We start from the raw sequence: 14505 nt of genomic DNA, 5'->3' as shown, positions 1-14505 counted from the left end.
CTCAGCGGGAAAAGGGAAGAAAAGAAAAAAAAAAGGAAAAAAATCCAAACCCACACTTTTCATTAAAGCCCTTTCTCAGTGTATCCAAGTTCCACACTCCATAAATTTAATCCACCCATTTAAGCAAAAGATTTAAGTTTAAGAGGGCACATCCTAAATAACAATGGAACCAATCCATTAAATATTTATTAGAGGAATAAATCAACACAGAGACTCCAGGCTTAACCTGAGGTGTGAAATATACTCCTCTACAGCAACCTACTCACAGAGAAAAGGGCAAAGAGAAAGCAGGTAAAGCCTTTTACTTGATTCAAAACACAGTAAATGAAAAAGCTGATACCCCTCTCCACATATGCAGACATGAAACAGTCCACTAGTATGTCACATGTTTCTCTGTTTTTTATCACATATTTTTTATCACATATATTTATATGTTTACTCTGCTTTTATCACATTTTACCTATCACTGATAATGAAAGAGCAGCTGCCTTGCGGATATTGTAAGGGTTTTTTAAATGGTCTCTTAAAAGCATGCTGTGTATGCTGGTGATAGCTGCAATGTCCACACAGCTCAAAACAACTTACTGTATTTTATTTATATTGCCAAAATATTAGACCCATGATGCCTTGGCATCATTTATTCTAAAGCACAATGGTAACTGGGTGTCTAACGAACTTTCAGCAAGAATGAAGCAAGTCATATTAATAGGATTTTCTCTCATAGCTCTACTATTTTAAAAAAATAAATATCTTTTTAGCTCCTCTGAAGGACGCTCAATCTATCTTAAGCTGGCCTCAGAATTTATATTCTGCAGCTGATTGTCCACATTTGTTAAGCTGATTTAGTCACAATATATACTTTTAAAATCAAAGTAGAGTTATGCTGGCAAGAGGTAAAAAAGAACTACAATCAGAATCATTAAGGATATCACAAATGTAATTTTTGTTGTGAAGCATTTTAAGTAAGATGTGCAACAAATAATTTTACCTCTCCATCTTTGTATTTAGCTAATAATCTGCAGACCACTTATCACTCTAGCCAAGCTGAATAATTTTCACATTCTAGCAGCACTAGGGGTTAAGGATGCACCCAATTATAAGATACAGGAATCAGGTGCAGACAAGAAAAAGTGCTTCTGGTCACTCTGGCTCTTGAGCACTCTTTAAGCCACCCATTTTTGCTAACCTCATAACAGGGGTGAGAGCTCTAATGGCAGAAGTAGTGTTAACTGCATCCAGGCACACAGCTCCAAATTTGCATATTTCTAGGCTTCAGTATGTTTGTTTTGCATTATTTTTAACAAAATAGGAGATTAAATTCTGATCCTATTAGAGCCAAAAGCAAAGCTCCCATCGCTTTAGCATAGCTAGATTTTAAATCCAAGATTGACAATAAACTTTCCAGGTATAGCCTCACAAATACTGACAGTACTATAAAGCAAAGCCAATCACAAAATAAGAGGCTGGTCTCAGTGTAATTCATTTCATATGAACACTGCTTTGTATTTGAACTGAAGTCAGGTCCTATGCCTTAGTTAAACTAAGTACACTTCCCATGTTATTGGAATACACAGTTGCATTAATGTAATAATACATCTTTACTTATTGGTACGCAATAATATAAAATAGCTTAGGGTGGGGTTTTGGTCAAACAAGGCACAATGATATGGTTTTCCCCATAATTCACACAACTATATTGTTTCCCTTATGACTGCAAAATAACCTGGTTGAACTTCCAGTTCCTGCAGGTGATTTCAAGAGATACTTTCCAAAATCCATATGGTTTTACATGAATCTCCATTATGCCAGCTTTTATTTGTGAAATGCTTGCTGCCCCTTCTAATAAAGTCAAATCTACCTTGCACTCAGTGGACATCAGATCACAGGACATGTAAATCTTTCTTAAACTGAAAAGCTGCAATATTTGCACATTGCAATTATAGCTAATTTCTCTTTTAGAAAAGAAAAAGACACATATACTCCTATAACTTCTCTAATTCTCTAATGAAAAGGTCAAATCTTAATTGCATGTGTGACAGGAGAGACCGAGATAACGAAAAAGTCCTACTAATTTCTCCAAGTTGTAGTTTCTGCATCTCATTTGTATCTTGTATGTGGATACTGCAGAATGGGTCTAATCTATAGGTTTGTTGCAAAAAAAGTGCCCACATTGATACGTTCAAGGGTTTTTTTCAATTAAAAAAAAATCCCCTGCACTTTAGAGTATCTACCAAATATCTGGTCATTTGTTTTGCTTTCAGGGAAAAAATTAGTTCCTTTTGAAAAAGCCTTTTGTATAACACAATCTAAATATGCTTCTTCAAAAGTAGAATCACCAAGTAACAGCCTTTCTCCAGCTTACAACAGAAATTTTTGCAAAATGCAGTTAGGCCTACGGCACATTGTAGTATCTTGTTCTTCAGCAAAACCTAAGCTTTCATGTGCTGTGGATTCTTAAGGATGGCAAGCAGTAATCAGCAGGCAAGAGGTAATCAGAAGAATTGTAGCGATTCATGTGAACAATTTTAAATAAAAAACTACTCTGAAAAACAAAAATATTTTCATACTTGTATCTAGTCCAAAGGAAAAGACATAGAAAAAGAGGAAAGGAAAAAAAAAAAAAACACCTTCCCATCTTCTTTTCCCCTCGCTGAGGAGAGACGCCTACAAAACTCTGACTTAACACCATTCTGAGTCAGTTAGGCTGTAAACAAAACGAACAGTGTTTCCATTTTGAAACATGACAGCAAAGATACTGGAAAATTTCCCCAAAACAAAGCAAATAATACAAGCAAAGGTTCACTGTATAAAATTCTTATTTTTCTTCTGGCCACACAGAAGCACAAGATAGTCTGATGCCAGAACACTGTGTGCCTGGAATGCATTAAGTGGAGCAAATGGAAATCTCACATGGGCAGCGCCGAAGGGTCAACTCCAGACTGAAAGAATGTAACCTTATTTTAAAAATAAATGCCTCTTGGGTGAAAAGAGAGTAGACAAGGGAGGGGAATGACTTGATATGTACTGAAATTATGCCTAGCGGTGCCTAGCCTGAGAAAAGCTGAGCTGTTCAGCTTGATTTTCCATCTTGTGGAGTCAACAGCACTTTGCTCCATAAAGGATGCCAGTTATGCCAGTACTACTGAACATCGCCAAGTGCTGGCAACACAATGGACTAGCACAAAGCTGAAAAAAGGAATCGTTTCAATACTGAATATAAATATAGAATTATGACTGAAATAAAAACACAAAGCCATCAGGAAAATCTAAAAGCTCCCTCATGCTTCATCTTTCAACTGATTACACTGCCTTTAAAAATGCACACCATTCTATTTACCCACTAGTCCTAAATAGTCACTGTGTTCTACCTTCCTCTAAAAGAAACCTGTATGAAAATGTAATGAAATGTAAATGAAATCCATGCCTGGTTTAAGACATTTAAATATTTCTCAACAAGCTAATGGATACATATAAACCAAAAAAGAATAGCAATTCTCAGTAATTTGTGAGCAACAGGTATTTACAATAGCATTACACACAGAACAATAACCTATTGTTCAGGCAAAGCTGAATGAAGCAGCAGTAATCCTCCCATCACATGTGTAGAAAGAGGAAAATATAAATGTTACAGTACCTCTGTCTTCAAGTGGATTGCTAGCAAGGTTGATCGTATGGAGTCCTGAGCTGGGATTATGGGCTAGGGCACTGGCTAGTTTCTGTGCAAAATCTCTGGAAGAAAAGAAGAGAGAGGGAGAAAAAAATCCTGTTATTTCCTCTATCAACAGCACATTTGAGGCTTAAAAGCATCAAGGGGATTACCAGTCAGAAGTTGTCTATCCTACTGCAGAGCAGTAGCTGATTCTTCACAGCTCTAAACAAAGCTTATCTGGCTAATTTACTATCTTTCAAAGCAGGTTATTTTATTAATTTAATTATTTATTTTATATATATATCTATAATATGAAAATTTATATGAAAATATTTATTATATTATTTATTTATTCTGTGACCCAAGAGACTGAAAGGCACTCAGTCAAAGCTCAGACTCCTTTTGATACAGGTCTGAAGATGTGAAATTAGAGTTCCACAAATAAGTGAAAACTTGACCACATCTTCCACTTCCTCCATGCCATGCATGAGTAGGATATATGCATCAACTTGCATACCACCACCTCTTTCACTCGCAAGCCAACCCCCACACTTGCAGCAGCTCTCTACCAACAGTCACTGAAACAGATGGGCTTTGCAGTATGTATATCCAGAAGGTCAACAAACCAGGACTATTTCTGACCTTGTAAGACAGCAGGAATAGCGCTCTCAGAGAACAGCAGCACACTGATGAACTGGTCTTTTCTTGCTTCTTTAATAGGAAGCATCAAAGTACATATCTGCTGACCACAGACCTAGCCAACAGGTCTCAAGAGAGACGATGGTGTATCAGTTCTACAACGCTCACAACAGCTGCACCAGGTAGCACAGATAGCTTTGAATTAACTTTAACCAAGCATGGGAGGTAGCTGTAGTAGCATCACCTACCTCTGTTCCAAATCCACTTGAAAGGCAAGGGAATGCAAACCTGTCTCATTTTGCTGCAGCTGGATTACCACCACCCACAGCACTAAATCAAAGCTGTCTTGGGTTTTCCTACACAATCACACTGTCAGACTCTGATGGAGACATGTTCCTCACATTAAGTCAGAAGGCTACCGGCTTTTACCAGCTCTCCTCAAATCTGCCCTTGTACTTATTGGGAAGCTTTCACATATTAAGAGACTAGCTGTACTGTGTGCTTTTGTTAAAACTGAGACTATAATTTCAATGCTCTTACTTCACCTAAGTTAGACACTGAGGTAGAAACAAAAAATATGCCTTGAGCTTCCTTCTATCTCTGCCCTAAAGTACATCATCTTACCTCCTGTAGCCCAGTGGTGGAGAACTACCAGCTACATTGCTAGAAGAGTGATAATTAACACTGTCCTCTTTCCTCAGGACAGATCCTGTGTACCGTGAAACTATAGATCAGTCTGAGTGCTGAGAACTGCAGTGGAGATAGCATCCTCTTCCACTATCTGGAAAAGAGTGGCAACTGGACAGCAATAGCCTCAATAGCTTTTAGTTATCTGTTGTTACAAGGTGTACTTGAGTACAGAGATGTTCCAGGGAAGTTTAGTTTCCCTTTGAAACCCTGTGCCCTTAAACAGACTCCTGGGGCTAGAACAGGTGCCAGCACTGCAAACGCATGATGATGGGCTGCCTTTAGGAAAAGCGTATTCTTTTCCTAAAAATACAAGCAGCATATGAATACAAACACTCAACAAAAAGAAATTCTGGGCTTGAATCTCTGCCACCTGACAGGCCTCAGGGTATCCTGCTTTGCTACCAGCTGCTGCTGCAGAAGACTACATATCTCCTGTAGATCCTCAGTTACATTTGCCAACACTCTGTGGATACCCTCCAGCATTGCAAATGGTACTAGATGCCTGTGCTTAGGCAACTGACTCAAGCTTCTTATGTCCAGCCAAGAAAAATGAAGGTTCGAGTCAAAAAAACCAAACAAACCCCTTTCTTCATGAGAAGTTTCCTCCTCCTCCTTTATCCCTAACAGATTCTTGTAATTACCGTATTCTGCCTACACCTCCAAGCTTGTTTACAAGCTCTGCTCAGCTTCCACCACCAATACAGGCAGGATTACCAGACCTTTTTGGACAACTGGGGTGTGTCTGAACTACCTAGCAAAGGCACAGTAAATTGACTGCCACCAGAAAGCACTGGATTACTTATGTAGGGCACATGAGGTCCAAGAGTCATGTCATGGAAAAAACTAATACAACTTCCCTACTCATGCTGGGTACTTCCCAACCATGTTGCAGCTCTGCCTTAGGCTTCCCTAACCATGTGCAGCCTCTGCCATAAATGGAGGAACCAGGGCTCTGCTCACTGGGCAACATCACTTCCCCTCCTTTGCCCGCTTTTTGTTTCAAGTCCTAAAATTCACTACTATTTGTGGCTGCACACTTCATGAACAGAGCATGCAATGCAAGTCTGACATTTTCCATAAAGCATCAAACTCACTATGTATACATTGCACAGCTATGCTTGTCTGAATTGAGGACATTCAAGCTTGGAGGTAAAGCCCAAAAAAGACTCAATTTAACTATATGTATGGCAGAGTAAGGATATTTCACCAAGGGTAAGAATACCACAGATCTGGAAATTTGAGACAAACAATTCCAAAAGAACTGTCTAGATAAAAACCCTGTAACAGAAAAAAAAAAAAAAAAAAAAAAAAAAAAAAAAGGATGTGTATGGGACCAACACTGTTAGATCTAAGAACATTCAGAGCTCAACCAGCAGAGGTGGTTGATGAGATGCAGATGCAGCAGAGATGAAATGTATCACCACTGTCAAAAGGCCCTTCAGGAACCAGCAGCAGGCACCTTTGCTGTTCCCCCTGTCATAGCTGGCCGCTCCCTTTGGAACAAGGCTGCAGAAGATGGTGTGGAAGGTGGTAAGGAAATTCTGCCTGCCAGCTTCCAGAGGCTACGCAAGCTCAACAAATAGGTAATTTTCACCAGCTCCTACAAACAGGCCTTTGCAGACTGAAGAGCCTGCCTTGCAGTTTCATGGAAATGAATATTCTGGTTATCACATATTGTCCCATTCCTCTAAGACACCTGCTGTCCTGAATGATTCTCCTTTCCCTGAAATCTGGGTATCACCTCACCAAAACGTTAATGTTTGCTATATGCACCAAAGCCGTCCAACGTAATCTGGACTGAACCCCTTATGTCTGTTAAAGAAATAGCAACGGGAATAAAATTTTCAGGAACATCTAAACAGGCAGAAATCTGATCAGACAGGGAGTTTCACCTGACATCCTGTTTTCCCCAACAGCAAGTCCACACTTCCCTAGTCCTGGGTCTTTATGACTGCTACTGCACAATAGCTTGCTGTCTCATCAGCTGGGAGGATGACAAGTGTTTATGGGTCCATGGCCCAAACCAAATCACAGAAATGAGTGGCTGGAGGTAGGAAAGAATGGAAACATCTTAAACTGACTCTGCTGCAGGAAGAAAAATGCTCTGGCAGCTCTCAGGTTATTTCTCAAAGCACTGCTCTTGGTAGCTCTTTCTTAACCCTGGTTTGGCATTCTGTCACTGCTCATTAAAAATGACTGGTAAGCTACGTGAAGGAAGATACCCAGTAACAACAGGATTTCCTCCTAGCAAGCAGATATGATAAATGGCAAAACAGACAAATGCATCCTTGACAAAAACAGACAACGCTGATGGGAGCAGATATACACCAAGGCAAAATGCCAAACACTGTGCATGTAGATGGAGACATGAAAACCAAATTCACAGGTTGATTATCTGTCAAGTCCCATTAAAACTGAACCAAGTTAATCCAAATGTGATAAATTAAGGTGAGCGATGTGCAAAGGCAGTCAATGTATCTTTTAATGTTAATTATTATCACTGGGTTTCATGGTGCATATGGCAAGAAAAACGCGATTACAATCAGGGGCTTATGTCTCACTGACAGCTATTAAAGGCAGTGCACTAGGGATCAGAAAGTTTAGCTGTAATTTCAAACTGACCTCAAGTTTCCTCTGTCAATTAGGGTATCTTCTTTTAAAGGTATTCCAATGCAAAACCCATTTTAAAAAGAAGACGACCCAAACAATGGAAGTGGAGACAATATAACGCACACCAAATATTTTTGCTGTGCTCATTTCCCTTCTTTATTTGTAATTCAGTATAGTGTTGTTTCTCCCACCTTTCTACTTATTTTTTTTTATTAACAAAAAAAATTAGTGCTAGAGTTTATCCTACCTATATGGTCTCTGACACTAACGCAAGCTACAAATACTTCCAACTGGGCTAGTTTGTCACTGGAACTTTGCTCCTGTTTCCTGTGAAGGAAAAAAACCCCAAATGCCTAGTAACTACAACTTACCATATTTAAAATATATGCAAGGATTAAATTGCATGGCTTACCTTTATGTACCTTTTTTTTAAGGCTATGGCAAGGCATTAAACTTAACTATCTACTTTTAGCTTCTTTTAAAAAGTTGCTAATGTAGAAGTCCACAGTAAGATAAAAAGAGCTTGCTTGGTAAAGAAACAATAATCTCTTACGCAATATGGAATAATACGCTTTCTTAAAACCTCAAACACTGTTTTTTAAATGATAAAAAGGTGCCCATACTTCTATTGGCAATCATATCTGGAGAGGAATGGTGTGTGCTGACTTAGGGTTTATGCTTTCATCCAATCCATTTTGTTCCACTTAACCCAAATCTCCAGGCAGAATCTTAAAAAAAACCATCAGTTTAAAGGGATTTCTTGGACATAAGGAACCTCTGGAAAACCTGATTAAAAGCTTGTGACTACAGGCTCCTCAGAACAAGGTAAACATCGAGCACAAGCTTTTTTAATGCTAATTCTGACTAACACGCTTCCCTTTTACTGGGAGTAAGCAGTAACTAATGCGACATTTCAAAGACGTTTCAAAGGAATTACTTACGTTCTAAGCCCAGCATTCTCTAGCACCAGTTCTTCCAACCGACTGGACCTACTCACCACTCGCAGTATCTGCTCACAGACATCAGTGGACTGCCACAGAAAAACAGAACAGAGTTAAAGAACACAAACATGGAACAGATAGTTATTCAGTTATAAGCTGTACATCACAATGGGATCCACTACCAGCTACTTGTCATACATAAATAGTAAGCAAAAATACCAGAAACATCCAAGAGAGAATTAGGTTGCAACAGAGGGCTTCTGGAAAAGACTCAGAGAAGCAAGAAGCAGACTAAAAGCCAGCCATTTATGAATCAGAACACCTAATCCTAGGGAGCAGAATTTTTTTATAATGATAGTAAAAAACCCAAACCCTGTGATTCAGAAAAAATGCTAACTTGACTTTTAAAGAAATCTTGTTCATATGCCACTTCAGAAAAAAGCGGCAACTAGTGCAAAGGAGACTAAAGCCTGACCAGGAATGACAACAAAACACAAAGACAGACATTGTATAGCAGACAAAAATACCCCAAAAAAACTCAAGAGCAAAAGCACTCTAGCTACAGGTCCTCCAAACACTGCTAAGGACCAGTGCTTAAGGGCCAGTGTATTTCAGTAGGAATTCTCCCAACCTGCATAGCAGTAAATCCCATCTCATAATCTTACTGTTGTTGAAATTTGCACAGACATTTGGAAGTACCATGAATGAAACATGATAACAAAACAAGTTTGTTTGCTATGCTGATTCAAACAGATACATAAAACCTTAATGATTTAAAAGCCATAGAGTGAACTCTGTACCTCATCACCTTTTATTAAAACTTTTTATTTTGCTTCTGGATTTGTCTTTTGTTTTTTCACAGTTCACACTAACCAACACTCATGTGATGTCTAAAGCTGAATTTCAGTCATGATCATGAAGTGGTGAAACTATTGTGTTGCCTACCTTTAAAAAAAACACAACATTCATACCTGGGACATCTGTGTCTCTAATGACAATCTGACATTCTCTAGTTTGGTTGGGTTTGTGTTTAGTTGTTTGTTGGTGGGATTTTTTTTTTTTACTTTTAAACTGACTGAATCTCCTAAAAAGAAAGAGGAAAAAAAAACCCCACACCAACGCACATATAAAATCTTACTAAACCTATACACGGTAAAGTGACAATTTTTCTGAAGACTGTCAAGTCAGCCATCTTCCCAGTTCTATCTTTGCCTTCCATATTGTAATAATTCAGAATATTATTATAATGCTTCTACAGCAGTGTGATTGCAAGTGGAAAGTTTCACGCATGTACTATAAAAACACGATGGACACCGTCTATCAAACACAGTGCCAGAGCAGACTCATGAAGCACAAAGTGTTCAATGGCCTCTGGCTATGTCTGACCTCATACTGACCCTCAGCAGTGTTCCTATGGCATGGATTTACTGTCCAACAATTTATGATTTCCTGGTGGTTTTGACTGAAAATAGAATGTGTGGAAGATGAAGATTTTTTTTTTTTTTTTCCTTTAAGGAACTGATGCATTTTCAAGATTGACAAACTTCATTTGTTTTCCACACGAAGTTGCTAAGAATGCAAAAAAAACTTTCACATAAAAATATCTGATAGATAATACAGCCAGTTCTTGTTCTAAACAAACTACATTGGCCAGTCTTCTAACTAAGCAAACTATCTCATTTCATTGAACCAGAAATTGATTAACTGCATTGTACCTTTTAATAATACTGATTTTAACAGTGAACTACAACAGGATTAAAAATACTGCCAGTTTCATTCCATGCATAATTTCAAGTAAGATGTCCTAGCAAGAAAGAAAAGTTTTTTGTCTACTCTTCTGCCAAGAATTACATAAGCTAGCTTCTACTGAATTTTCATGGAGAACAATAGCTTCAGAATGCAATGAGAGCATTTTGAGATCAATAAAACTGCATCAATTTAAACAAGATCAGACTCAACCTTCATTTTAAGGACAAAAGCTTCTGGAAGCAAGTGTAAAAGCAACTTCTCAAACAACTAACTCTACTTGTGACTATAAACTTCCAAGGTTAGAATAAATAGTATATTTTGATATATTTTTAGTGTCACCTAACTACTTATTTTCTTGGCCCTTTCTTCAGTAGTCCAACTTGTTTAGATTTGCGCCCTTTTTGCTTTTCAGGAAGAAAATTGATACAGAAGAACATCTATGTCACACATCACTACATGCTTATTTACTACACAGGGTTAGCTTCAGACCACTGGGAGAAAAAAAATCCATCAAGTTGCAATGGAAATAACAAAGAAAAACCTGCTTTATAAGTGAGGAAAAAAAAAAACCATAATCCTGGTATTTTCATTCCACCTCCAAAAAGCATCTGAGATTTCTGACTGCTTTAAACTTAGTTTCCTATTTAGTCACTCAATATTGTCTGGGGGAGCTAGCAACACTTAATTAAGTAGTTTTATAGGCTACTGTTATTCATAGAATCATTTAGGTTGGAGAAGACCTTTGATATCATCAAGTCCAACCATAAACCTAACACTGCCAAGTCCATCACTAAAACATGACTCTAAGCATGACATCTACATCTATTTTAAATATCTTCAGTGATGGTGATATTCCACCACTTCCCTGGGCAGCCTGTTCTAATGCTAGACCACCCTTTCAGTGAAGAAATTTTTCCTAATACCCAGTCTAAACCTGATGTAGCTTGAAGCCATTTCCTCTTGCCTTGTCACTAGTTATCTGGGAGAAGAGACCAACCCCCACCTGCCTACACCCTCCCTTCTGGTAGCTGTAGAGAGCAACAAGGTCTCCCTTGAGTCTCCTCCAGACTAAACCACCCCAGTTCCCTGAGCTGTTCATCATAAGATTTGTTCTCTAGACCCTTCAGCAGCTTTGTTGCCCTTCTCTGGACATGCTCATCAAAATTTAGTTGTTTGTTGCTATTGCCCAACAAAATTTTCAAAATTTATTTGCTTGAAACTCTGACAAGACCTGACTCTCGGCAGTGTTTCTATGGCACAAATTAACTATCCAACAGTTTATATTTTCCTTATATGGTTAAGGGGGAAAAAATTTCAATAGATTACCAAGTTGTACTTGCCTAAAAAAGTTCACCTTGGAAAATGTAATAGCATCCTCTAAAACACAGCACAGCCTGGTAGGAGCAGGTATACTATTTCAATGTATTACTTACTAATTTCAGATCCTTGGAGGACAGCTTTGTAAACCACTGATTATACTCCAGAGCAGCAACTATAGGTATTAAGTCTCTAGAAAAAGAAAAACACTTTTACACACATTTCATATAACTGTCAGCTTTGGTCATTTGAAACAATCTCTTAAGTGTTCTTCCATATCTAATTGTCCATGCTTTTGCAATGCTAATTGCCTATAATCCTCATTACAGAAAGCTCTGCATTCTGAAAAATAAGTTATCACTAGCAGCTGTGTGTCTTTCTTGTATTTTAATACAAATTTTTGACTGGCCAACTGACATCCATTGTAGCATGAATTTTTAAATCAGGAATTTGTCTGGGCTGCCATTCTTACTTTTAGCATTACTTTTTCTTCAGCCTGTGACATATTTAAGCTTCTTAATCACCTCTAATTATAATTTACTATGACACTAAAAAGCTTTTTGGCAGTCTGATGATTTAATATAATTCCATGACTGAACGCTTCTAGGGAACACCTCCTTGTCTCATCTCTATAGTTTAATTCCCTCAGGATGCAGGAGACCTGCAAAAGGATAATGTGACTCTCAGCACAAAACCTCCTTAATTGTAAAAGGGATTTAACAAATAAAATTCTAAATTATTCCTGTTTTCTTCATCACAAGCCTCTTAATGTGATCTGCTCACTCTCTGTTCAGTTTCTCCAATAACAGACATTGATAAATGTCATGTCCATACACTAACCCCCAGCAGAATCATCCGTCAAGCACTAGCACACTATTTAGCAGCGCAGCACTTGGATCATTCCAATGTAACACATTAATATATATAATAATAATATAAATACGTATATACACCTACATTAGGACTTAACAGCTACTTAGAAAGCCCTTGTCTCTACAGTGAAACAAAAAGGTGTAATATACATGAACTTATCAGGCCAGCAAAACAGTGTCACCCAGCCTCAGCTTTTGCAGGAAGAAATTTAAAAGCATTGGCTTTTATAGGAGAAATTTAAAAGCATTGGCTTTTATAAGCTGATGTCCCTGTCCCCCCCCCCATCATCATCCCCCGCCCCAGCTTTTCATTCAGGACATATGCAGGTAGGCACAGATCTACATGAAACATGCAGTACTCTTCTCCCATCTTCCTTCTTACCCGCCTTCTGTGTTTCTCTAAGAACATTCAGACACTTCAGAGTGGTTGATAAACACATAGGAAAGCCAGGAGACAAGGCAACATGGTATGGACAAGCCTTCAGCAGGCTATACTGGGAGCTGCAGTTGCTAGATTTGGAAGCACAAGCCCATCACTAAGGTAACGGTACGAAGGTGCATCAAAAGACTGTAGCCCACCAACTGCGACACCCATGCAAACAGAGCATTTTCACACTCCTGCAGAGGAACTAGTGTGTGGTGCCCTTCAGTGATTAAGCCTGTTTTCCATCTTGTTCACAGCACACATCAAGTCTCGTGGTGAATTCATTTCCACTGGCACGGCAATCAGCTTCATGAAGCATATAGATCTATTTCTGTCCACCTCATTGTGTTTGCTCCTACACACAGACACTTTATCTCCATGTAAAGCAGTAACTGACTAGTGAAATATTAGTGGGGAGGAAAAACAGCAACCTGGAGCTGTTTTCTCTTTAGGCTGGGCAGGCAGGAACTTTCCTATGGAGTAAGGAATGTTCACACACAGAAGTTTGTTCCTCCTCTGCCTTCCCCTGGCGCGATCAGTAAAAAGGTAATGACTGAGCAGCTTTGATGGCCCTCTTGCCAGTGCCTTTGCCTTGGAAGTATAATGAACATAATTTTTCAGGTGTAATTTTGCTTTATCCACTCAGTGGTAATTAGCTAGCCACAGCTGGTGGTGAACGCTGCAAGGCAAACGTTGGACAGGCTGACAGTATCACCATCACACTGGTAGAACAGAGCTGTTCATCCTGTGGACCACCAGCCCCAGAAGAGGCAGGAGGCACCAGCAGCAGCCCAGTTCCTCCAAAGGATCAGAGGGACAATGATTAGGGATGGCTAGCTGCAAGTGTTTACACTACCAGAGAGCTGGTAAACCAGCTCGGAGGGCTGTCAAGAGCTCAGTAACTTCTGGGCAGGAGAGTGGCTGCAGGCAGAACTTGCCTGAGGCCATCCTCTTCTCGCCTTCCCTCCCCAGGCCTGGGAGGGAAACAGCTGGAGGACAGCGGGTGCTCAGCGTGGGTGGGGAAACCATCACACTTCCAAGAAGTTAAAGGAACGTTGCTGCAGCAGGACAGGAGTATTTTAAAACAGATCAACCCAGCTGATTTGCATATCCTCATCTTTAAATAGTTTAGTCTTCTGCAGTATCCAAGAGGCCCGTTTGCTCAAACCCGAGACGAGCACAGACATTGGCGCCCATCAGTAACACCAACTGCTAACCGCCCCCTGCACCCCACCTGCCTGAACAGTGGCACACCTGCCTCTACCGCAGGAGCCTTACTGTATAGAAACTCTGCTTTATCAGATTCTACCATCCAATTTTAAGAAGAAACTATATAATTTAGTCTTTTTTTTTTTCATTTTGTTCAGATTTTTGAGAGTGCTCCTGACCAGTGAGGGTCCTTTAGGAATTTACCTCTACCTCCTTCTCTTGCATTTGTCACTGAGTTTTCCTTTCTAAAATTATATACTGCTTTATTCACTTTATTCTATTAAATTCTAGATGTAGTACCATGAATTATCTGAATTCTTTTACAGTACAGTATGGAACAACACAAACGACCATTTCCAAAAGCAGGGCCTTCTCATAACTTTCCCTCATTGAGTTATACTGAGT

At 39.1% G+C, this 14505-nt stretch overlaps 1 protein-coding gene across 4 annotated transcripts in view; it reads right to left on the bottom strand.

Annotated features, from left to right (window-relative positions):
* The window catches only part of CARMIL1 (capping protein regulator and myosin 1 linker 1), a 238815-nt gene that overhangs the window by 132242 nt on the left and 92068 nt on the right, over positions 1-14505 (bottom strand). For all 4 annotated transcript variants that reach the window (XM_056331333.1, XM_056331334.1, XM_056331336.1 and 1 more), the window contains 3 exons: positions 11712-11787; positions 8530-8618; positions 3635-3729 (listed from right to left, as the gene is read on the bottom strand). In XM_056331333.1, coding sequence (XP_056187308.1) covers positions 3635-3729; positions 8530-8618; positions 11712-11787 — 260 coding nt within the window. The remainder of the gene's footprint in view (positions 1-3634; positions 3730-8529; positions 8619-11711; positions 11788-14505) is intronic.

This window comes from Falco biarmicus, chromosome 3, assembly GCF_023638135.1.
Source record: "Falco biarmicus isolate bFalBia1 chromosome 3, bFalBia1.pri, whole genome shotgun sequence".
Lineage (NCBI taxonomy): Eukaryota > Metazoa > Chordata > Aves > Falconiformes > Falconidae > Falco > Falco biarmicus.
This window is presented reverse-complemented; position numbering and strand designations above follow the sequence as displayed.